Source organism: Periophthalmus magnuspinnatus, chromosome 20 (genome assembly GCF_009829125.3).
Source record: "Periophthalmus magnuspinnatus isolate fPerMag1 chromosome 20, fPerMag1.2.pri, whole genome shotgun sequence".
NCBI classification, from domain to species: Eukaryota; Metazoa; Chordata; class Actinopteri; order Gobiiformes; family Gobiidae; genus Periophthalmus; species Periophthalmus magnuspinnatus.
Window position 1 is genome coordinate 7726075 of NC_047145.1, and position 25189 is coordinate 7751263.

Consider the following 25189-nt stretch of genomic DNA (forward strand, 5'->3'; position numbering starts at 1 on the left):
AAAGCTTCACCAATCCAACCTTGTTTGTTGCCCAATCCCTCCAATCCCCGATCTGGCTGTCGACAAAGCTATCTTATCGGAGTGCTACATCGGTGCCGATCCCAGGAGGGCGAAATCCCCCAGCGTCCATTGACCTCATTATAAAAATAGCTCATCTGTGGAACCATCACACTAGCGCCGTCTCGTCCATATCATCATCTGGTTTTTTACCTTGTTCATACGATTTAACGGTGAGATTAAGGGCTTAGGCCAGTCCTTACACTGGTGAGAGTCTCCTGCGCACCTGTCAGCACCAATCCAGCACCAATCCAGGCCTAATCCAGGATCATATACAGAGGTTTAATCACACACATCTCCGGATAACCTTAAAGATGTGGTTTACGTGTGCTGTTTGACATGTAGGGCACACAGGAGGGCTCGGGGCTACCACATGTCTGTGCAAAGTGGGGCATTAGGTCAGACTTAAGAAAGGGATGCAGATTAAATGTTGAAATATTTTGTAGTCTTGTTACAATGCTAAAAAGTTCAAACACAATACCAAATCCGATACAGCAATGATAAAAAACCACTCTTTCTTTAGACGATAATATGTGATTTTCAACATTGAATTGTAGTAGTTTTCTTATATTACAAACGGTCTTATGTCTGTGTAATCCCTCAGTAGTCCAGGTAGGTTCCATGGGCGTATGTGTCTTATACTTGTTCTGATACAGCTCAAGATCATTCTAAAGCTGTTCGGGAAAGGTTCATTCCTGTCCTGTTCTATACTTTTAACAACCCAAGTTTCTAGTGCAGTTTTTCCTCTGCTTCCTCTATATTCTTGGCCTAAAGAAATATTGTATATTCTCAAGTTCAGTTGTCTTCTCAGAGTCTCAGAGATCTTGCTCTTGAGAGTTTTAAAATATATACTAGCTTGCAGTTTTTCTTTGGTGGGTTCTTGCAAGACTTGAAGTGCATTGGCAGGTTTTCATTTACAACTTGGTTTGATGGGATAGTGGGTATTGTAAGTGTTTATTATCATTGAAATTGAAAAGTTGAAAATTACAGAAATTAGCACAGACCTATATGAAAGCCTCCCCCATACTATTTGATCAATACATAAAAATCTATCTAAAATGCAGAGAAAATGCCCTAAATCAGATGAGCTTTGGCCCTTTGTAAATGGTGGAGGTCAAAACACGCACCTGACTCATATGATTAGTGGACTGCGAGCGTCTTCACACGTTGGCCCAATTCAACAAATGCACCCTTTGATGTGCCTATCGAAGTACCTGCCCAGCTTAAATGAACCGTTTGAATGACATAAAAACGAAGGAAAGGAACAGACTTTGCTGTGAAAATGACATGAGAGTGGCACTTGCCTTTGAGAGACCAGTTCAGAAATGCATGGCTTCACCTTGGCAACAGCAGAAGTCACACTGATTTGCAGTAAATATTCATTATTATTCTAGCGTGATGGAAATCAGGTGATGGGTGTGTGTTAAAATGTAAAAAATAATAAATAGCATAAATACAAGTTCATTATTGAAATACATAAGGTTAAAAATTAAAATCATTTCAGTGTGGTAGTATTAAAAAAGGTCATGTCTTTGTGAAAAGGTGTGTATGTAATTTGTTGTGAATTCATGAATTGTATTGGTTTTATTCTTTGAACACAGTGATTCATTTTGTGCACCAGTAAAACATACATATGTCTTGAATTTGAAAAAATATATATATTTTATTTTTCAAAAAACAAAGGTTCGGTGAATGTGCATATGGAACTGGTGGGGTTCAGTACCTCCAACAAGGTTAAGAACCACTATCTTAAATACAGTTGTTTGCTGCATTGTTGTGAAATTCGTACTCTAGAATCTCATTTGCACTTTAAGACCTTTTACACTTTTGTGGGCATTTTATATTGTAATATCTTTGTATTTTTGCATGTTTCTGATGCTGCTCTTTTGTACTTTGCCTTTCCAACACTCCCATCATCCTCTGTAGATCATAAAAATGGTATTGTATTACACTGGTGAGCAATGTCCATATTTGAGTCCAATCTGACTAAAAGAGGAGATGGAGTTTAGGGACAACTTTCAAGGACAATCCTCAACAATTGCATCGATTTATCCATCACACAAAGAACTTTATACAGCTTAATTAAAGCAGACCTATTCTGCAAAGTCAGCTTTGCTTCTTACCATGTTATAGTTATTTCCCTTCTCATTTACATCCTTCAGGTTGTATCTGGAGTTATTCGAGCATGTCTGGACAATTGTTAATTGCCTATCTTCAAGATGCCATATTGTCGATCGACCCTATTTTCATTTCCACCGGTACACTTTGTTCTCCAATTTTATTTTCTTAATCGGTGATACACAATTCGGCAACGTTGTATAGTATGGTTAGTTTGGTACAAATGAAAAAAAATCCACAGCTCACTAGTGTAATGTGCAGCTATCCATCAGCAGGGCTGACAGCTGCACTGCTCTTTGTTTTGATGACGTTTATGGAGATGTCAGCTCCCATTTGGCACTGCAGTTTTCTAAAGTGAAAGTCCGCGAACTTGTTTCATTTATTAAGTTGGTTTTAGATGAATATTGTTATTTAAAAGGTGCAAATGATAACACAAATGATCCACGGGCGTGATGGCAGACACAAGTACAACATGTCTATATGAACTCATTTGCTGCTGCCTGGTGCAAGTCTATTATTGAACTCATGGCTTTTATCTGCGGGTGTTATGTGTAGTGCATTTGTGTTGTTGTCAGTTGGTCAGTTTGCTTTTTGTCCTTGGCCCTGACCTCCTCCTCTTCATCACACGTGTCCCTGATAGGACCTAGTCTCCAGTGAACTCCCAGAAGCTGCAGGCTCTGACCTGTTTCACTGACAGCACCATCTCATATTCATCTTCATGTCTGTTTGATCTGCTCGTGTCGCCATTAGGGAAGTGTTCCTCTGCGCTGCTGCTGCACGTTGCGTTGCAGCTGATTTCTGTCTCTTATGAAGAAGGAATACACATGAATCACCTTGTAGATGTTCTCCAGACCCGCTCACACTATCTGAAGGTTTGAGTGCTGCTGGTTTCACTTTCTCTTGCTTTTCTTTAATTGGAAGTTGCCCTCCTTTTAGAACTGGACTATATGAGAAAAAGCAGCGATATTTGATAACTATGTTTTATATTGTGCTAATCATAGTACTGCAATATTTTCTTTATCTTAATTTATACAGGAGAACCCATGAGATCTCTTTTTCATGGGCGACCTGTTTAAAATACAATACAAACAGAAAAAACTAACAAAACAAGTATACAAGTCCATATAAAACAATTAAAGATTAAAGATTGTGTCACCAATGTATCCAGTTTTGCGTTTCCTTGGAGTATATTGCGTTTTTGTGAAGCAAAACAGCTAAAAGCCTCTTTCCCATCTCAATTTTGGTGCAGCTCGTCCTTAACCTTATGTATGTGATCTGGTATTAAACATTCCCTTACCAATAATTAACAAGCAGGTGAGGTACTTTGGCAGTTTTTGAAGTAGTCCCTTATAGATACATTTCATACAGTGCTCTTCTTTTGTAACAGTCAGTGAGGCCAACCCACTTTTTCATACAGAATACAGCAATGAATTTCAAACCCATCACCTGTAATAAACCAAAGGACAGAGTGAAAGAGTGGATCCAACTGTGTATTCAAAGTGTCACTCTTTTTTTAATATACGTTTTGGCATAATTAAAACAAAAAATATAGATGCCTTCATTTACTATTCAAAATAAAAATGTATCAAAGACAAAACCAAGTCCAACCCAAGTTTAATGTATCATGAATAAAATCTGCCTTTTTCCCATTTCACTTTCAAAAAACAGTACATTTCTGTAAAATTGAGAACTTTGTCTTGTTTGAATACATTTACCTTCTTGCAATATCAATATTTTTGCGCTTATATTGTGCAGCCCTACCTCCTTTTCTTGTTGCTTTCTGAACTGAACAATTTGGGAAATACCGGTATATCTAATGGTAATTTTTCAAGCATTGCACTTAGCTTTGCGATTCATGTTTTAGTAATTGGATTCTGTTCAAAGTTCACATTTTACACATGTTCAGGAGAATTGACAAAGACTTCACATTTCAGACTAAACCACACAGTTAGCAGTTTTAATTTTTTCATCTGATTCATTTGAGCTTTATTAAGGACACAGATGCAGACACATTATCCATAGCTAAGATAATAAAAATAAATATTGTAAATTGACAGTAGTTATTACAGTTTATATATTTATTTTATGTATTTATTTGTAGAATAAGACATGATAAGAGGGGAAATGATGGTACTTCATAAATTGCAGTCTTTGCAATTTGCTTATTATGTCCATTCAAATTGCAGCCCTACTGTCAATTATCTTAGTTTAGTTTTATTTGTCAGGGACCATGTGCACAGATATTAAAAATGTGCATGTAATGTGGATTTTGCAGTTTTATCTTTAGGAGTTTTTTTTTACATCAGATGCCCTGTCTCAATCATCTAGTCGAGGAAATTTCAGACACCCCATTAGGCATGAGGTACATTTTGTGTTGGTTTTTATTCAGGTTGAAGCATCATCTCAAAATGTAAACAAGCAGTTTTATGCTGTAACACATTTTAAACACATTGTTGAGTTCCTAGAGGCAAGAGAGGCATTTGTGTGAAGTCTCATAACATACAGCAACATTTAAATAAACATGGTGTATCTTAACGAGCTTTTCGCTAAATACACAGATAAATGCAGTATGTCTTTCACACAGCGCTTTCATTTCCCCAGGATTAGTGTGTTTATATCCAAGACCCAATGGACACTATTCACTGTACTTTGCCATACCTTAACGAATGGGTATTATGCTATTTTTTTTATGTTTTTTAGCTTTCTACCATGTTATTATATTGTTCCCTCATCAAAACACACCCGAAGAGGTTTTAGATGTCATCCATACCTTTTTAAGTATTTTGGAGATCTCTCCCAGGCCCTATTCAAACCCGACTTTCAAGTTAGCTGTAAGATTCTGTGCAATGCTCAGCCCATAAGCCTATGCCATCTATACTGCCAAACGACAATTCTCCATAAATTTCATTCGCGGGATGCATCCTGATTGTGTTATGCTATTGCTCTGAAGGGGGAGTGACTTAACGCAGGGAGCAAAGGAAGGGGAGACTCGGCATCAAAAATTAAAGTGAAACTTGTTAATATTTTGTTCTCATTTTTCTAAATATGTCATCTGTTAGAAGTAAATACCCTATAGAAGTAAAAATTCCCCTTCTCTAATGATTGTGGCCTGTAGTTGTTCATTTTTCAGTCTTAGCAGTTTGTCTGAAGTAGGTCTCTCTGTCTGGTACTGCGTTACATTTTCTCATGCACATTTACTAGATTAGAGTAGCTTAATGCTTGGGTAGGGAGCAGTGTAAAGAGGTTGTGGTTACTCTTCCCACTGTGAGCAAATCTACAAGTGACAAAAACTTTATATTGACAATGTGAAATGATTTGAACATTTGTGTTTCTAGCGCCACTCTTTCAGATATCATTTGCACGTAGTTTTTTCTTATTTTTGTGTTTATACTTTGAAAATACCAGATTCTGTACATGATTCGTATTTTGTCTTTCCAATTACATTATCTTCAAATTATAAATCAGATGTCACGTCCAAACAATTTCTCTTACTTGAGAAGTAGTTTCCCCAAATACAGTTTACTCTTAATTTCTGTCATTTCTTGTACCATGTCTTTGCTCTTCTATTGTGAAATAATTGTAATTTTACTACTATTACATCTGCACTGATAGCCAATATCTGGTAATGAAAGGGTTAACTCTGCTTAGCAACGCTGTCAATCAAATCTGCTGCTAATACTAGCTGGAGCAACCTCCGGGAAAGAAAGCACTTGTTTGTCTGTTATTAATGTTTATGTCTTGATTTACGAACGAAATAGAGAATTAAAACACCAGGATCATGTACAGCGAGTAAATATGAACATTTTAAGACCGAAATGATGAGGCTCAGCGTAGCAGTTACAGAGAGCGGTGACAATTTTGCAAAGTGAATTGGGAGCGTGCTCATGATCACTTCCTATTTGGATGATTTGCCTCCTGATCACTAAAGTTTGTTATGTCTGAACAGTCACCTGCTTTCACTTGTGTTCAAAGCTCTGAGTTATGTGTGGATCTCCTGCTGCTCTTCTCTTCGTCCTTCGTGTTTACGCTTTGCGCCCTTGGGTGAGCTTGTACCTCCTCCACCTCTTCCTCTCCTCCTCTTCCTCGTCTCCTCCCCGACCTGCCTGCGCGCTCTCCTCTCCGGGCTCGTCACGTCCCTGAACCCGCGCTAATTAGCATCCCCACGCAACGCTGTTTATTTACCCAGGTACCAACACGGGAGGAAGAAAAGGCCGGGCTGATTGGGAGTATCAAAGCACCAGGAGACTGCGAGATGGCTCTGACACGGGGAGTAACGAGAGGCACCAAGTCAGGGAGAAGTTACCCGCCTCCTCCAGCGTTTCATCTAACACACTAAAATTAGCAAGCTGGCATCTCCCTCCCTACATCGCTCCCTCCATCCATCCTTCCATCCGTCGTCTTGTCTCGTTTCCGTCTGAGGCCCATTAAAGTTCCCCGTAGAGAGGAGATGATGTAGGGGCAGGTGCTTCCTCTGGTTCCCTGACAGTGTTTGGAGGGGAGGATGAGGAGGCTGATCTGTGCTTAAATAAACATGAAGAAAACGCCTTCATTGGATGGATGGTGAATCGTGACGTGACATAGACTCCGTCTGTTTGCGTTTTGAAACTTTTTGACCTTGACACTATACATCCAAGGTGGAGTTTTGTGAAGTGATTTGTATTCAAGGTTTAGTTAAGCTAACACCATCGCCCCCTCCGACTACCAACACACCACATTCATACTAGACAATGTGGGTGAAGTGCCTTGCTCAAGAAAATGACCCATCTTAAGTTGTCTTCAGATTGTATAGCAGACACAAGTACAATAGCTCTTCTTTAAGTGACATTCAAATACAATTATAATATATGACACCAGTCACCATCATGTTGTTATAATCTGATCATTTTAAATCGTAATAATTATCTAAAACTAAACTTCGTAGGCTGTCGGTCCTATAGGTAGATAGCTACACATTACACTTGCAAGTAGGTTCAACAAATTAAAGAAAGTAATTGGAGAAGTAAATGCAGTGACCACATACTGGTGGTGGTGTGAACGAGTTGATCGGAGCGATGACGTTTTGAATACAGGACTATGAAGATTACTCAAGCATGCATGAATCACTCTAAATACAACATCAAGAGAGTAAATGAGAAGGGGAAAAAGCTATTATTTAAAGCAGAACCTGTTCTGCAAAATTGAAGTCTTTCAATTTGCTAATTATAACTGTTAAAAACCTACATCTTTTTGATATGGCTTTTTTTTTTATAGTCATGTCCTTCTAAACGTGCTTTTGTGACAGGCTGAAGTTCAGAATTTCAGTACTTTAGCAATTAACTGCTTTTGTTTACTTCCATTTTGAAGCGTTGTCACCAGGTCGCCCCATCACCTTAATTTACCACCAGCTCTAAACAGGTCATTGAGCTGAAGAGCAGAGTGAGGCAGGAGCTGTGATACTTGTGAGTGTTTTAGCTCACATAATTGCAGTACCTGGCTTTCCGCATTGCCCTGGCCTCCCGCACTGCCCATCTCTGTAATACGCACCAATTAACCTGTGCTTAGAAACAGCTTTGATGGCTCACCTCACAGCCCGGTGCTTTGAAGCCTTTGCGAGAACATGGACTCCCTCATTAACACGCTGCCCCTGCTTTGATTTGACCAGAGTCCTGTCGCCTCCTTTATAGTACACTTGCACTGCTGGAAGAGCCGAGGAGGGATGTTTGTTAGAATTATGAAATATACAGGCAATACCTCATTCCAAGCAAAGTTGTGTGGGCCCAAAAGAGCCCAGATGAGTGGCTTTTGAATCACACTGACCCTAACCCAATCCTAATCCTGTCTGAGGAGCAGTGAAAGTCTCATCCATCGCTGCTGGTGTCCACGTTGTCATCACGCTCTCATCTGTTACCTACCTGCAGCCAAACCCTCTGCCCACCATCGGCCCTCTCCCAGCCCCCTGCCTTACCCCTCCAGCTCTCCTCCAGCTCCACCCTTTAGTGCTGTTTGACCTATTCCCCTGGTCCAAATGTCAGAGCGGGGAAAGGTCAGGTAAAGGTTTGGAGCACGGACGCCTGGCTGGTTGTGTCCGTGTGAAGGCGGAGGGAAGGGGGGTGCAGAGGCCTGGTTGGTTGTTTTTCCGAGTGATAAGGGAGATGGAGGGTTAGTTCATAGCCGTATGGAGGGTGGAGGTGGAGGAGTGGAACGCAGCTCTGTCACCTCCGCTGCACCGCTGCCTCAACCCTGGTATGTACGAGTGCTTATGTGCATCTTTAGCATCATGACATCAGATTGTTGTTGCTCCCAAGGCCTAAAATGTCTGTATTTTCAAGTAGAGTAAGGTAGGCTTTATTTATTGTTCTTGAAGGGAAATCTGTCATCTGCATTTGACCCATCCTTCAACTAGTGTTGTTACGATACAAAATTTTTGATACTAAGGAATAGACTCGATACTCAATACCGATTCCGATGCCACAACAATAGAATGTAATTTTCAATCAATTAAATCATAGTACTTTTTTGTATATTCCCATGTGGCCTTATATCTGTGTAATCCCTAAGTCGTCCATGTAGGCTCCATAGTGCTTCATGGGAATGTGACTTTTTTAGTATCGATACCCGCTCAAATGAGTATCGAATTTTGACCATAGTTTTAGTATTGATTTAAATCTGATTATTGATACATTTGACTACCTTTTAACCAGTGCCATGGAGCAGTCTGTCAGCAACAGAGGGCTTTCTTCTCTAGATCTTGGACAAGACTACCTTATTGAAGACTTGGCTTGCTTCAGGCAAACATAACTATTTTTTTTCCATTATCAGCAATTCACAAAAAAGAAGTTTATTAATCCCAGGTTTGTGGATCTGTGAGACGTGGCTAAACTTAAAGCTAGAGTAAACACTACTTCCAGTTTATTGTCTACTTTTTCTACATTTATTTCACTTTTTATATAGCATTTTAATGTCTCTTTAAATAATTCATTTGATTTAGCTAATGTTAGATTAGTCAGTGGCTCAGTGGTTAGAGCAGTCCTCCAACCTGAACGTCAGAGGATTGATTCCCGCTCGGAGCAGATGGCACAGTTTGGCAGCCTCACTTCCATCAGTCTGCCCCAGGGCAACCGTGGCTACGTATTATGCTTTTTTTTTTTTTTAGCTATCTAACATGTTATAAGGTTGTTCCCTGATCAAAACCATGTCTGAAGAGATGTCATCATTTTATATGTCATCCATGTATGTTTGAGTTATTTAGCGATCTCTCCTGAGCTCTATTTGATTGTGTATTGTTTGTCCATCTTTCAGACCACTTGATTCTTTTCTTGTATTTGACGTTAAAATACTGACATTTCCACATTGTGGGACAGATAAAGGGCATTCTTATCTTGATCTCTGGAACTGTCCAAGAAACCCTGGCGTCCTTGGTATGAGGCAAGAGTGCTAACCATTTGACCTGCGTTCTATGTATAGATTTTCTTTGTTTCTCCTGTCTTAAAAGCCCTCTTCTCTGCGACCTGTATTGATGTGTGCACGTGTCATTCCATTACCTTTCTGTTTCCATTTGGGGACGTACACTTCCTGCCGATGACACATAGCCTGTAGAACGCGGGGTCAAAGGTCGTGGGTTGTCAGGGTTTACAGCATCCTGTCTTCAAAGAGCAGAGGAGGAGGCTTTCATCCCACTGACCACTGGCCTAACCTGCATGGGGAGCTCACCACGACATGGAGAAGGCCACTAATACTGAAATGGAAGTGTACAAAGAGTGGTATAAGTATAGATGTGTATAGAGGGACTGAGTGATTAATCGAATTTGAGTCGAGATGAAATTTCAGTCATGTCCGGAGGTGGTAGAGGAACCAAAAATTGTAGGAGTAACTTTAGATCAAAATAATATTACTCAAGTAGAAGTACAAAGCAGGGGTCCAAGAAATTACTCAAGTAAGAATAAAAAAGTATTTGGGAAAACTACTAATCAAGTAAGAGTAACATAAAGAGGAACTGTCAGGGCATAACATCTGATTTAAAGTGAATGTTATTTGAAGGACAAAACACAAAATCTGGTATTTTAGAGGAGGATAGAGGAGGAGCGGTACAAGAAACACAAATGTTCAAATCATTTCATATTGTCATTGTAAAACTTTGGCACTTGCTCACAGTGGCAAGAGTAACCAAAACATTTAGTCAAGTAAGAGTACTGTTACTTAAATAAACATATTACTCAAGAAAGGGTAAAAGTATGCTGCTTGAAAAGTACTCTGAAAAGTTACTTAAGTAAATGTAACTGAGTACTCCTCACCTCTGGTCATGTCTAATGGTCAGAGTTTTTAATAGAAAGTTCAACAGCCAATCCTCTGTCAGTAAAAGCATGTGGTTTGAGACCAGACCAGAGACCAGACCAGAGATTTTAGAGGAAGAAATTAAACTATTGTGTGGTTTAAATTGTATAAAGTCTAATTTTTGTATTCAGGAAATTAATATTGAAAGCCATTAAAAAAAAGACCAAATAAAATTAAAAAAAAAGTTGATTAAAGGGCCTATATTATTTTCTGATCAGTGTTATAATGTTGTTTCCTCATCATAACCACACCAGAAGATGGGTTTTGTTTCTTTAACACACAGACTAGTATGGACCACTGAACCTAGCTGGATGACAGGGAAACACAGTCTTACATAGTGGACCTTTTTAAAACAGGAAGAATAACAACACCATCCTCCTTTCAGTGTCCATACTGCCAACAAGAAGTTTTACACAAAATATTTTAAATAATTGCTAGCAAATATGTTTTTTTTTTTAGTACAGCTCAAGCTTCCCCGCAACATCTGCTAGTAAGTTTTGCTAAAAGGTTTGATTGAATGTGACTTTGCGTTGCCGTGCCGATCAAACATGTGCAGTAGAGGTGACAGTGGAGTGCAGAGCTTTACGGAGCAGGTTAGCATGGCGCTATCGATTCTGGTTATACACAGGCACAGGCAGTACACAGCAACACATAGAGCAGAGAGGGGCCTAATTAGAATGGATCTGTGCCGAGCATTGATTGGCTCAGGTGACAGTGGATGACTTACTATGCGTGCCCCGAACGCCATATGCTGTTGTATAGACTCCTCTGCTACCATTATGCTGGAAGAGGCACTGGTGATTGTGTCATTTTTCCCGTTTCATAAGCTTTTATTTAATTCTGTAGAAAGGTCAACATTTATGTAGTTTTGTCTCATGCTGAATTTCACTCATATTTTGGATTGCTGCGTTTAAAATTTGTCCAATTTGTAAATGCCTACGCTGCTAAGTCTAGTCATTTCCTTGCGGATCATTGAAGTTTGTCTTCCAGGAAATCGCTAGTTCAAATCGCAGCCGAGCCTCTACTGTAATTCATGTCCTTAGGCAAGACACCCATGTTACCCATTAAAGGTTGTGTAACAATCAAATTATAATCTAATCAAGATCCGATCATTTCAACTGGTCAGTGATCGGATTGAAGCTTTTTAATGGAAAAGCGTTTGGAGCAGAGTTCGTTCTGTGGAAGAAGTAACGCCACTTTCCACCCACACCGCTGGTTTAGCAGGTGGTGGGCACTTAGCAACGCTGTCAATCAAACCTGTTGCTAACGCTAGCGGGAGTGACCACATTAAAGACTCGGATGATTACGTCGACAAATTATATCAGCTCTAGTTGTTTCCCCTCACCGTTTACCCTTTCAAAGTTGTATTTAGAGTGATTCATGCACGTTTGAGTAATCTTCATCCTCCTGTATTCAATACGTTATTGCTCCGATCTACCCCCGGTTTCACCTCCACCGGTACACGCTCACTGCTCTGTACTCACTTTGTTCTCCAGTTTTGTTTTCTTAATTGATGATACGTGTAGGTGCAGCATTGCGTAGTCGTTTTGGTACAAATGAAAAAAAATCTACAGCTCGCTAGCGTGATCTGCAGCTATCTATATGAGGGGCCGGCATGCTTCAGTTTGTTATGGATGTTTATAGCAATGTCAGCTTCCACTTCATTTGACTGGTTTCTTTTTAAGTCATTTTTAGATGAATATTTGCAATATAAAATGTCCAAATTATTATCATAATCCATGGGTGTCATAGATTATACCTATATAGCAGACACAAGCACAAGGTCATTTTTAAAGCCAGATTTATTTCCCCATAGGATAATTTATCACTTTATTTCAGTTATTATTACATCCCAAGTCAAATTACCAAAACACTATATTTTTTGGCAGTGTAAACCCAGAGAGCACAACAGATTGAACTCTTCATATCTTTCAAGTGTGTAAGGTGTTGCGTGCGTTTACCATGTTGCACGCTGTTGCACAAAGGTGAAAGGTAATTTAGGGCCTTTTTTCAAGCCCGTGTTTGTGAGTTTGTGTGTGTGTGTGTGTGTGTGTGTGTGAGGGTGGGTGTGGGTGGGGGTGTGTGTGTGTGTGTGTGTGTGGGAGGAGGGGGGGGGTAATGGCTGCTGGACATGGCTCTCTCAGTAGGCTGACCCGGACCCCCTGCCTTGCTCTCTTATCTAGCCCAGATCGTGGCCTTTCATGTGTACTCAGACCTGAGGGAGTGTGGCCTGTGTTGGCTCTGTCTCTACTCCCCCTCCCGTACACTCCTTGCCCTCCCCTCTTTTCCTCCTCTCTCCTCTCTTCTTCCCCACTTACACCACTCCCCTCTCTGCTCCTCTCCTCCCCCTGTTTCTCCTCTCCTCCTCTCTCTTCTGCTCTCTTTTTCTCCCCTTTCCTCCTCTCTGCTCCTCACCTCTCCTCTTGCTACTATGCGCACTCTTTCAAAGTTGGATTAGGTGATTCATGCCCTCTACTGGCAACATGAGAGAGTGAAATGTTTTGAAAGGCAAATTAGCAGCATGGCTATTGTCAACATGTTGTTATCTGATGCAGTTTAAAGAGGCTATATTATGCTATTTTTCTGATTAAACACTCTATTCCACTTTGTGATTTCATGTGGTAATACAGGAAGTGCTGCACTGTGTTCTTACACCTTCACTAGAATCATTCGGATAATTTCAGCACTGGAATTGCCAAACTCTACTGAATTAATTAAAGGTAAAATATTATGTTTTTCCATATTATGTTTGTCTGTTAATTCAGCAGTTTTGTGTAGACCTATGAAGAGTGCACAACTGTAAATTTAGGCTATACAAATTGATTTGAAGATTATCATTGGCCTACAGACAACACAACATAATAATGACTTGTTTCTTTCGTTGGACCTTTTGCACCTTTTGTATCTATATCTGTTCAAATGAGTATCTACTTTCAAGTCCAATTTTAGTATGGATTAGTGCCTGAGTATCTGGGTTGTTTTGACTTCTCATAGCAGCTCTTCTTCATTCCAGTGTCCTCCCCCTCACCTCTGACCCCACGCCTGTATAAACACCCCATGCTCACCTCTGGCCCCAGCTTTACCTGATAATCTGCCTTTACGTACCTCCTCCCCTCTAGACAGCTAAACCCCACCCCCTCACCTTCGACCTCTGACCCCTGGCACATTAGGGCGACTGGCGTTTCGAATCATCTGACCTCACTGTGCTCACGCGTCTTACATCTGATCTCACTGCTGTTTTCAGAGTTCGGCACCGCTCCAGCTGAGGTGGACAGGAACAGGAAGCGAAATCTTCCTCACACTTTTGATTACTGTTTGGTGGAATCTTTTTGTTTTTTTTGTTTTTTAGCTTTGTGCCATGTTATAATGTTGTTCCCTTTTCTGAATAGGGTTTAGATGTTCTATTCATGGGACAAAGATGAACCTTAGCACTGTTTTGACCACCCAGAGACAGGAGCCTTTTATTTGGGCAGACAGACTTTGATCCACGACCGATTGTATGCACCATCGCACAGTGCGCCTGTATGCTGTCGTACCATTTAAATGCCTCACGATGTGTAGTGAAGATCTTACAAGAGGATAAAAGTATGTATTGGACCACAGGCTTAAGGTATTAAAGTTGATTCAAGATCATTCCTTTGTAATTTCCTGGTTGTTTGTTCTGTAAACCTTTGGCAAACACATATTAATCTGATGATCGCCTGGCTGTAGTCCTGTCAACTCACTGCTAACTCACTGCTAACATACAGCTAACACTGTTACCTCTCTGCTAACACAGTGCTAACCTGCTGTAATTGAGCTGTAATAGTGTTTTTTGATTAGTTGTTGAGAGCAATGAGCTGTTGCGGTGCAGCTGTTTTGGGACCTCACTGATCAGGGTTCTTCAGTCTGTGGTTCTGGCTCCTCCACCTCTTTCACCTCCTTCACCTCCTTCACTCTCCTCCACTCTCCTCTGCTCGCCCTGATTGAGTGTGAGTACGGGAGAGGGGACGCTGATAAAGAGGAACTCTCTGCCAGGACGTCCCTCTAGTGCCCCCCTCTCCTGCCTCCATCCTCTGTCCCACTCTCCTGTCCATGTCCTCTGTCCCTCTCTCCTGTCGCTGTCTCTGCCCTGCTCCTCTCTGCTCATGTAGATTGAAGCAGGATTGACCTATTAACTCTGAACAGGGCAGTCCTCGGTCTAATCGAAATCAAAAACCTGGGGTCACACGTTAATTTTAACCAAAATATAAAATCACAAAGAGCTGAACTTTTTTTTTTAATGGTAGATTTCACATAAACAATATTAGTTATAATGTAATGTTATACTATACACATATTTTTTATTTGTTGATGTATATCAATTGCCACTTGAGAAAAGAAACAAACTAGTTTCTGTATTCTGTTGTACAGATGACAATATAAGAAACAAACAACAGATTATCAGTGCCATTTAGCAGATACTTGGAGTCCTGAACTCCAGGACTAACGAGTTTTAGGGAAAGAAAACCCATTAAAAACTACAGTTCTCTGCAGAGTACATGAACTGATGAATAGCTATTTACACTACCTTTATTCATAATTTATTTGGTTACTTGCTTTTTTTAAATTTTATTTTCATTACTATTTTCATTGTTGATTCTCACTGAAGTAATTGGAGCAACACTAACTATAAAACATGTTTTAGATTTTTGTAAATACTCTTTACACTTGATCACTGCTTTGCACACACGTGGCAGTCCACAAATGAACCCTGAAGTGAAAACTGTTTCAGGAGGCTTCATCATGAAGCTCATTGAGAGGTCCAAGGGTTTGCACCACTATCAAAGCAAAGGGTGACTCATTTGAGGAATCAGAATCTAAAATATAAAACGTATTTATTTACTTTGCTACATAATCCCATATATCTTGCTTCATATATTTGATGTCATCAGTTTGCATCTACAATCTAGAAAGTAGTAAATATAAAGGAAAAACATGAAATGAGTAGGTGTGTCCAAACTTTTGACTGGCAGTGTACCTGTGCAATTTGCTACGACAATTCAAATGGAAATGTTGCTTTGATTTTGATTAACCCTAAAAGAATTGTCCTTAACCTGGAGTATAGTCACTTTTTATGCCAGTATTCTGAAATATACGTTACAATGTGCTTTAGTGTTCATGTTGTATTGTAAGTGATCCGTTGTAATGACTTGACACTACCCCAGAGAGGCGTTAAACAGAGTGGATGGAGCATTAGAGCATATGGGGGTATAACGTGTGTCCTCTATTATGTACATTGGCAGAAGGACGCCGCACTGTGATTGGTTGATGGTGGCGCTCCGGGCCGTGTCATCGCTCACAATTACCTGCCACATCAACCACTTCCTGGAGTAAAGCACTTCCTCTTCAGATGGCCTATCAGCACACACTTAGCACGGCTGTGTCTGATTGGTCCAAATGCACAAGTAGAGCTCTTGCCTGAAGGGCTAATATCACTTTCACCTCCCAGGAAAGATGGATAGATGTTGAACATGCTTGATAAGGATCTGATAATATCAATATAATCACAGTACCATTCTAGACTTTTAGAATGTTGGTCTTGCTCTTGGGAGTAAATGTAGAATACAAATTATGCAAAATTGACTTTTATTTACCTTTTTTGTTCTCCTCATCAAAAACATACCTTGAGTTGAATTATGCTTCATTCACACCTGTTTAGTTAATCCATTGATCCAAAGTAGTTTTCTCTGAGCACTCCGTTATATTCCGTTAACTTTTTGCCCATTTAGTTGCGTCATAGGCAAAACTTCAGACTTCGTTTTTAAGCCCATAAATCATCACCGGACTCGTATACAGTCAAATTGTGTTCACAACAAATGAATGGTTCTTTTAGCACAGTATTCATGAGGGATAAGGCGTTATTTGTTTTCCTCATTGTTCATTCCTGTTGTTGACAGCAGAGGGAGAACATAGCCAAAATATGGTTTGTGTGTTAAATGTGTGAATGAAACAAAACAGAATTTCAGGTATGTTTTTGATGAGGATACAACATTATAACATATAAAATACTTTAATCTAATGATCATATTGTCCATTGTGCTTTTTACTGTGCAAATCTCTGCACACATTATTCATTAATACTTTATACCTGGTCTTAGCCTGCTGCCAATCTTCACCAAAAGCCTCCCAGATGAGCAAAATCCCTCCAGCACCGCATAGATGGTTAGAACTGCAAGTCCAAGGACACATTGTACACTGGTTAGAGCTGGGAAAACAAACAAACTGCCTATCTTCTACCCCCTGAGCCACTGTCGTCCTGATACTGTCATTCTCCCAATAATATGGTCATTATACCACACCATGAAGTGAGACTGTGACTGGATACTGTTGCTCTTGTGACTACGTGAAACTCCAGAAGTCAAATTCAATATTAAAGAATAAAGTCAGTAATCAAATCTTATACCACGATGATAATAAAAAAAACTTTTATAGAATGTGATTTTCAACATTCAATCGTAGTACTGTACCTTCTTCTATATTACCATGTTCTCTTGTATTTGTAATACCTCAGGCGTAGGTTCCATAGTGGTCCATGGGTGTGTACTAGTCTATGTGTCTTATACTTGTTCTGATACAGCTCAAGATCATTCTAAAGCTATTCAGGAAAGGTTAATTTCTGTCCTGTCAATGTGACTTTTTGAGTATTGATACTTGTTCTAATTTCGATATTACGGTAGTTTTTGTATTGATTAGTATCTTTTTTTGTTTGTTTTTTTACCTTTTGACAATCCTATTATTGACAGTTGTAGTGCAGCTTGTCTCGTCTCCTCTGTCGACTCAGTTGGCTGCTCCTGCTGTTCTCCTGTGGTGCTTTGTTGGCCCACATGCTCCTGAAGCAGCATCTGTCTGACTGTAGCACAGCTGTGATGGAGATCTTCTCATGTGTGCTCCTCCACCTCCTCCACCTCTGAGGGATGTATAACCTGAGAGCAGTGCACAGGTTTACTCCAGGTGTCTTTTACAAAGGCATGTAGTGGAAAAGGAAGTCATTAGTAAACAAATAGACAAGCAGAGATGGGTAGTACAATTAAATTACTCAAGTAAATGTATTTGAGTACATTTTTTGAGTAGTTTTCAGACCCCATACTTGATGTATTTCTCAAGTATGGGGTCTGAAAACTACTCAAAAAATGTACTACTAGTCAAAAGTTTGGACATGCCCTCTCATTCAATGTTTTTCTGTTTACTAATTTCTACATTTTATATACATACAGAAGACATTAAATATATGAAGCAAGATATTATATTTTGTATTTAAATGCCCAAATATCCTCCATTTGATTCGTCAGCAGTGCTACAAACCCTTGGCCTTTTGTCAGTGAGCTTCATGATGAAGTTTCCTGAAATGGTTTTCACTTCACAGCTGTGTTGCTTCAGGATCAAGAAACGCCACAAGTGCAAAGCAGCGCTCAAAGCAAAGAGTGGCTGTTTTTAATCTTTTGACCTTTTTTGAGTTTATTTTTGTTTGCTACACTCCATATGTGTTCATTCATAGTTTCAATTACTTCAGTGAGAATCTACATCATCAATCTTGGAAATAAAGAAGAAAATAAATGAAAAAGTGTGTCTGAACTTTTGACTGATAGTGTGTATTTGACAGTGTAACAGTCAAATCTCTTACTTGGGTCAAAGTTTTGGTTATTCTTCCCACTGTTAGTCTTCAAGTGACTACAGGTTTATTTTGATAATATAAAATGATTTGAATGTTTGTGTTTCAGATGTTTTTGTCTTTCAAAATACATTCTTTAAATATTATAAAGCAGTTGTTTTGTTCAAACAGTTAGTCAAACAATTACTCTTACTTGAGAATTGGTTTCCCCCAAATACCACACTACTTCATACTTCTACTAAAGTAATAATATTTGAAAACAGTACTCTTACTTAAATACAATTATTAAATACTCCAGCACCTCTGTAGACACATGTATTCTCACTTCAGAGCCAAACTTACATGGTGGCAAAGCATTTTGAGCTCTAGACAGGGCAACTAAATCTTTAAATTTTCCTGAAACGTGTACAACATAACTTCGGGCATGTTTTTGCTAGAACAAGATACAACATAACATGATTTGCATAATTCCATTAGTTTGTTTTGGAAATGGCACCTTTTTATACCCACAAAAATGTACCCACAAAAGCAGAGTACATTGTTTTGCTATCCTTGTTGTAGTTGCTCAATGGAGATTTGGACTGTAACTTAAACCTGCTATTACTACTTCAGTTATTTCTGGGCACCGCCGTTCCCTATGACAGATTTAAATTCCATGTCCTAGGGCGTCCATCTCGGTTCTGTACTGGCTCGCAACCTGCGCCAAGCCTCTGAACCGGTCGCCTCTCCGGTTTGCCTCGTCATCCCGTGCTCACAAATAACGCTCCATGGTTTTTCCACAGCGTCTCATGAAAAAGCGCTGCTCTCATCCCGAACCCCGGCCAGCTTCGACGGGAAAAACTATAATCTTGGAGTGAGGTTTTAAACAAGTCTTTATTATCTCAATCTTCCGTACTCTTTCCATCTATCAATCGCAAGCCACAGGTATGGTTCTCCAAACAGTTCCTCCGCTTTATATCAATACTGCAGGGGCATATCAAAAGACACCACATTACAGCGCCCTGCTTCAAACACTGTAATTGTAAACACATTTCCAGTCTAAGGTTCAGGTTTAGTTTGACCCGGTGTTTCAATAGGCGTTTAATTTGGGCTTTGTTCCAACTGCGCACTGTTCTCCCAATCAGGATTAAGTGCAACAATCTGGAGGTGTCACAGGGAAAGGCAAACATTCACGGCGCCTGATTTTGTGAACGGAAAAAAGGTGTATTGGTTTTCAAAGGCAGGAGAAGAAAAGGAGGGCGGATCGTCCAACAGCTGCAAGTGTTTGAGCGCCGCGATTATTTATACAGGACTTCTCATAAAACCTGAGATATCCACCGCGGCAGGGACAGTTAGAGCCAATCGGACTGTGACTCTGCTGGAGACGGAGGGGGGAACTGGGATACATGCGAGCGTGTACAAGGCTGAACAATGTGAAATGTTTGCAATAGTTCAAGCAGAGGTGGGTAGAGTAGCCAAAACTGTACTCGAGTTATTTTATTTTGAAGTTACATTAAACTGAAATAGAAGTACAAAGTGGTCCAAGAAATTACCCAAGAAACAGTAAAAAATACTATTCAGAGCAACTGTCAGGGCGTAACATCTGATTTATAATTTGAAGTTCATATAATTGGAAGGACAAAACATTAAATAATGCACAAAATCTGATATTTTCAAAGGTCAGACACAAAAATGAGAAATTAAATCATATCTGAAGGAGTAGTGCAAGAAACCCAATCCAATCATTGCATATTGTTGTAAAGCTTTTATGTAGAATCTCACAGTGGGTAGAGTAATCTCAACTTTTACAGAAGTAAGAGTACTGTTACTTTAATAAAAATATTGAAAAAGGAAAAAAATATGCTGCTAGGAAAGTACTCCTTAGTGAAAGTGAACTGACTACTACCCACCTCTGAGTTCAAGCTGGAGGTGCGACACGATCTTTCATGGAAATAAAAAGTTAAAACCATACTTCGGAATATTGTCCACGTAGATAAGTTTTATGCCATACTGCGTCTCCTCAGTAGCCAAATGAAACTTTCCATGGAGTCGAGTTTTAAAGCGAACATCAAAACAAAATTATAAGTCCGCTAATTTTCTAGTCATATTAGGAAATTAAAAAGTTGTATTACTAATGTAGTCATCACAGAACATTTAACTTTTATTTAATTATTCAGGAGACTTTTGTTTAACATTATCTTCACCAAAGCAGAGAGCAGATTGGAGACAAGCTGCCCCATAACCCAGTGTCTTTTTAGCCCTGTTAGCCCCTCTCTCTCACACACACACAGAGCTCCAGCCTGAAGGCACAGAGCCCTCTCTGATATGAGCTCTGCGTGCAGTCCGGCCCCTGCTGTTCCTCTGTGGGGGCTCCATGTACCCCCTCCCCTCTGTCTCCTGGAGGATGAGCCAGTGGAGCGTGACAGCTGCCCAGCGGCTGGACTCTAGCCTCAGTGTCCTCCTCTGTAAAGCACAGTTCAGTCTCTCTCTAAGCCAGGACATGTCCAGTCTCACCTGTACCATACTCACACAGTCATTACTAGTCAAAAGTTTGGTCACACATTTTGTTTCTTCATTTTCATTATTTATATAGTAGATTATAAACACACAATAACTCAAAACATGTTTTCGATTTTACATTCTTCAAAATGGCCTTTACCCTTTGCTTTGATCATACAATACATCTTGCTTCATATATCTGATGGCTTTAGTATCTACAATGTAGAAAGTATTAAACAAATTAAAAATATTGAAGGTGTGCCCAAACCTTTGACTGGTAGTGTACATGTCTCTCCAGCTCTAATACAAAACTCTTTTTCATCAGACTGAGGAGGTTTCACACCTACACCATTTGGTCTGTTTAAAGTGAACTGAAGTTTGGAACACCTGCGAGGTCGGGTCGTTTGGGCTGTTGTGAAAGCACCAGCTTGATTTGGTGCAGCCTAAAGAGCCGGTACAGTTGCAAGCAGAATCCATTGAATCCGGACCTCGATTCGGCCCAACTCGCACTTTTTGATCCAAACAAGCCTCCATAGCACACTGAGCATGAACAAAATAAGCCCCAGAATGACTATCAAACAGGGAGAAATAGACCATGACAAGACACATAGTGAGGATGAAATTGATGATCGCTGTTATTTCATATAATTAGAAAAAAAATATCAGTTTCTGGGACCGATCACAAAAAACAGTGGTGTTGACAGGCTGATGAGTTACACAGGCTCGTAAAGAACATTGCTAAAATCTGATGCAGCTCAGCTTTTGTTGACAAGTAACCTATCTGGTAGGGACTTTCCTCTGGCCAATGGGCGAACGCGGTTTGTACTTGGTTATCATTTCCTGCACAATTTGAGGTGCAGCGCCACCTCAGACGAGAAATATATTCCATTTTCTTTTGGTTCACTTTGTTTGAGCTAAAATGTGGTGAAAACGTGATCTGCACCAAAAGAAAACAGCAACAATGTTTCAACTTCAGTCCCTAATCAAACCACTGAACCAGACTACTATGAGTGAAGGCACCTCAAGAATCTTATTTTATGACACCTGAAATGATCAGCCACTAAACATTATGATGATAAATGAGTACTGAATCTAAAGTCTTGAAGGGCGCCGCCACGGTCCTCCTCACGGTCCTTGCTCAGATGGATGTTGGTGGAGCCCACCCTCCTGTGTCCCGGTGTCTGGTGACGTTCTGGTTGGATCTTCTGAGACTCAAGTTGCACCTCCAGCTGTTCACACACCTGCTCCCCACAGAGAGCCGTAAACCCACCTCACCATAGCACTCGCACGACTGTCAGAGCTGCAGATTCTGTCACTTAACTATTGTTATTGCAGCCGTTAGCAGCTAATGCTATATTTATATTGCAACTAACCAAATACTTTGTTGCTGGATCTGGAGAGAGTGGGTAGATTTACAATAAGTCTAGAAGGAAAAAAGAATACGTAAAACAACTTATTAATTGCTAACGCATAATATACTTGGATCATCATTCGCCGACAACAACATTTTAAATACGTTTGTTTTGTTTTTCACACTCTGATTTCCCCCCCTCCTCCCCTTTAAAGAGCTCAGTACATTCATGAAAAATGGTCTTGCAGGAGCGTGGATGATGTGGGCTTATGGGCAGAGTCTTAGACAGAATTGTACTGCTAACTGTAAGGAGGGTTTGAATAGGGCCTGGGAGACATTGTCATAGTATTGTCCATTCTAGTCTAGTACAGTCCAGTTTGGCTATGCTTCTCTTGTATCATACCTCTGATGACGCAGGCTAAGATAACAGGGACTGAGCTGGCAGTGAGAACCCTCCGTACAGTACAGGAATGGAATTTCTCTAACAGAGTTAGGATCAGTCTCCAAGAAATGAATGGACGTCAATGTCCCCACAAAGTATGAAAGTGTGTGCCTGTGTGCGTGCCTGTGTGTGCTGTGCAGAGGTCAGACTGTAGTGATGATCTTGGCCACATTTGCTTGGGACCAGGAAGTGAAACGCGCTGTAGATTGATCAGATCTGGAACAATAAAGCAGCATTATTGATGCTTGAAATTGCAGCTGTTTTAATCAGCATCTTGGCTGAATTTTAATCACAATCATACATAAGTGTTATGCAATTCTGAGAAGGTCTTTCACAGGCAACTCTCTACTTTTCATGCAAACTAACCATTGATGTGTGCGTAGAAAACATGTGCAGATAATATGCCTTATTCCCGTCCAACTCAACATTTTGTATCCGTTTCTCCGTTGCAACGCACACTCTGTGCAAAAGTCAAGTATGAGAACAGATTTAGCATCTACACTGGTTATGTTCACATGCACATGATCTGATCATGGTTTATTTGGAGATATCAGAGTGAGTATTGAGATAAAGACAGAAGTGAATAGGAAGTGATTAAAAATTTGTCTTCCAAATCCAACATTTACTCAAAAGAATTCATTGATTCGTGGACACATGTGATCAGGTGTTTGTGATGATCAGATTTCTCTTGTGCTGTAAACACACACCAAAATTTAATTATCTGATTATTCTAGTTATCTGATTTTATTTTCTGACCACGTAAATGTACCCTGTGTCTGTAAAACGTGTTTACTTCATCATTATTGGTGTTGTCATTGACAATAGTAGGACTATTGTTTAGTATAAAGAAATACAACAAGTCAGTGTACAGCCAAAAGTAGTTTAAAGGGTCTGTAACTATATGGTATGTTGTAAAACCAGTAAAATGAAATGAGACTGAGTGAGTGATTTTGCCTGTATATTTTCCAAGGCATTTTGCTGGAACCATAAGGAAGCAACCCCCAACCCCACAGTGGCCACTGAAAGCAGCACAAACAAACAGACAATGCTACTAAAACACTCTATATACAGTTTAGTAGCAAAAGATTAATGTTTAGCTCCACTTAAAAAAAATAAAAAAATATGCAGAATAAATTTGCTTCCTCTGCCCCCTCCCTGACCACTCTCCTCTCTGTGTTACAGTTGGTTTCCCGTCTGTCCCAGAATGAAGAGCCTTCAGTTCCGTAACATCGCCCCCAAGGCCCCGGCCGCTGTGCCCTCTGCATCTCCCGCGCTCCTGTCCTGCCAGCCCCCCTCTGCACTCCCCGAGGCCAGCACCGCTTCCAGCCCCAAGTCCATCATCGTCCCTGCGCAGAACTATGCACTCATGCAGATAGCAGGCCAGGACGGAACCTTCTCCCTGGTGGCCCTGCCCCCTTCTGTGTCCTCCCAGACTCCCCAGCAGCAAACCGCGAACAACCTCAAGCTCCCCATCCCCCGGTACCAGGCACCCCGGAGCAAAGGCACCCCTGATAAGGCAAAGACCCCACCAACCGCCAAGGCCAAAACCATGCCTAAAGTTGTGGGTACGCAAACTAAACTGCTGCCCAAAGTGCCCAAAGAGGAACCTTCAGATCAGCTCCTTTCTATAGACCAGGCCTCTTCTGACCTCTCAGTGACCGCCTTGCTGCCCGAGAACGCTGTTCTGTACCCTGGTTCTCAACTGGAACTTAAAGCAGACCCCTCCCAGTGCACTTCACCCCCTGGCCTGGTCCAGAACATCCAGTATCCAAACCCTGGCATCAAAACATCACCTGGGAAACCTCCAGAGGAAAGTAAGACTGCTGTACAATTGTGCCAATCCAAACCTGCAGGTCAGCCATCAGGCAGCATTACCGTCCTGTCCCCTGCCATCTTCAGCAAAGCAGTGCAGATCATCCCCTCTCCACCCAAAGGGAAGCTGCCCATCCTCCCCTACTCAAAGATCAAGAACAGTCTCATGCCCACAGCCAAACTCGGCTCCATGACAACAGACAAAAACAAGTTTGCAGGTCAGCCACTACTATCCAGCTCCTCAGACTCTGCCACAAAGACTCTTGTGCCCGAAACAATGCAACCACCTCAAGTCCAAACTGCTCTGGTCCCTATTTTAGGAACTGTGCCAAAAGCTCCAGGCAGAAAGCGGGGTCGCAAGAGGAAGACACTGGAGGACATCCTGGCGTTCGAGGCCCGAAAGAAGAGGTCCCTGACCTTCTTTCGTAGACGAGTTCCTGACAAGCCCCCTCCCACGGCTCCGAACAAACAGAAGGAGGTGGACATCTCCAAGAAGTACCGCAGCATCCGACCCAAGCCCCTGCTGCTGATGGAGACGGTCCCTCAGTTGGTCAGTGTGCCCACCCTCACAGCAGAGAGCCAGGACAAAGATCTTGCCCCAGGACTGCAGACGACCAGCCCCCCAGCCCCCACCCCACTCCCCTCACGCCTGCACCGCTGTCCAACCTGCAGCCGTTCTTTCCAGTTCAAGCATCACCTGCAGAGCCACATGAACAGTCACACCAACAGTCGGCCGTACGCCTGCCCCATGTGCCGTAAAGCCTACGCGCACTCGGGGAGCCTAAGCACGCACATGAAGCTGCACCACGCCGAAGTGAGGCCACGCACCGCACTGTCCTGTGAGTTCTGTCAGAAGGCCTTCGGGTATGTTGGCGTGTACTTCAGCCACCTGCGTGAGGTCCACAGGGTGGTGCTCACCGTGGAGCCTTCCATCAGCCAGCACGAAGACCAGCCGCATGCCGACGGGTGAGACTGAGGACCCTGTCTAAAT

At 41.1% G+C, this 25189-nt stretch overlaps 1 protein-coding gene across 2 annotated transcripts in view; it reads left to right on the forward strand.

The window, feature by feature from the left end:
- Nucleotides 1–25189, forward strand: part of znf438 (zinc finger protein 438) — a 75575-nt gene that overhangs the window by 45924 nt on the left and 4462 nt on the right. For both annotated transcript variants that reach the window (XM_055229893.1, XM_033986218.2), the window contains one exon: nt 23569–25164. In XM_055229893.1, the coding sequence (XP_055085868.1) occupies nt 23591–25164 (1574 nt within the window). In that variant the 5' untranslated portion in view covers nt 23569–23590. The remainder of the gene's footprint in view (nt 1–23568; nt 25165–25189) is intronic.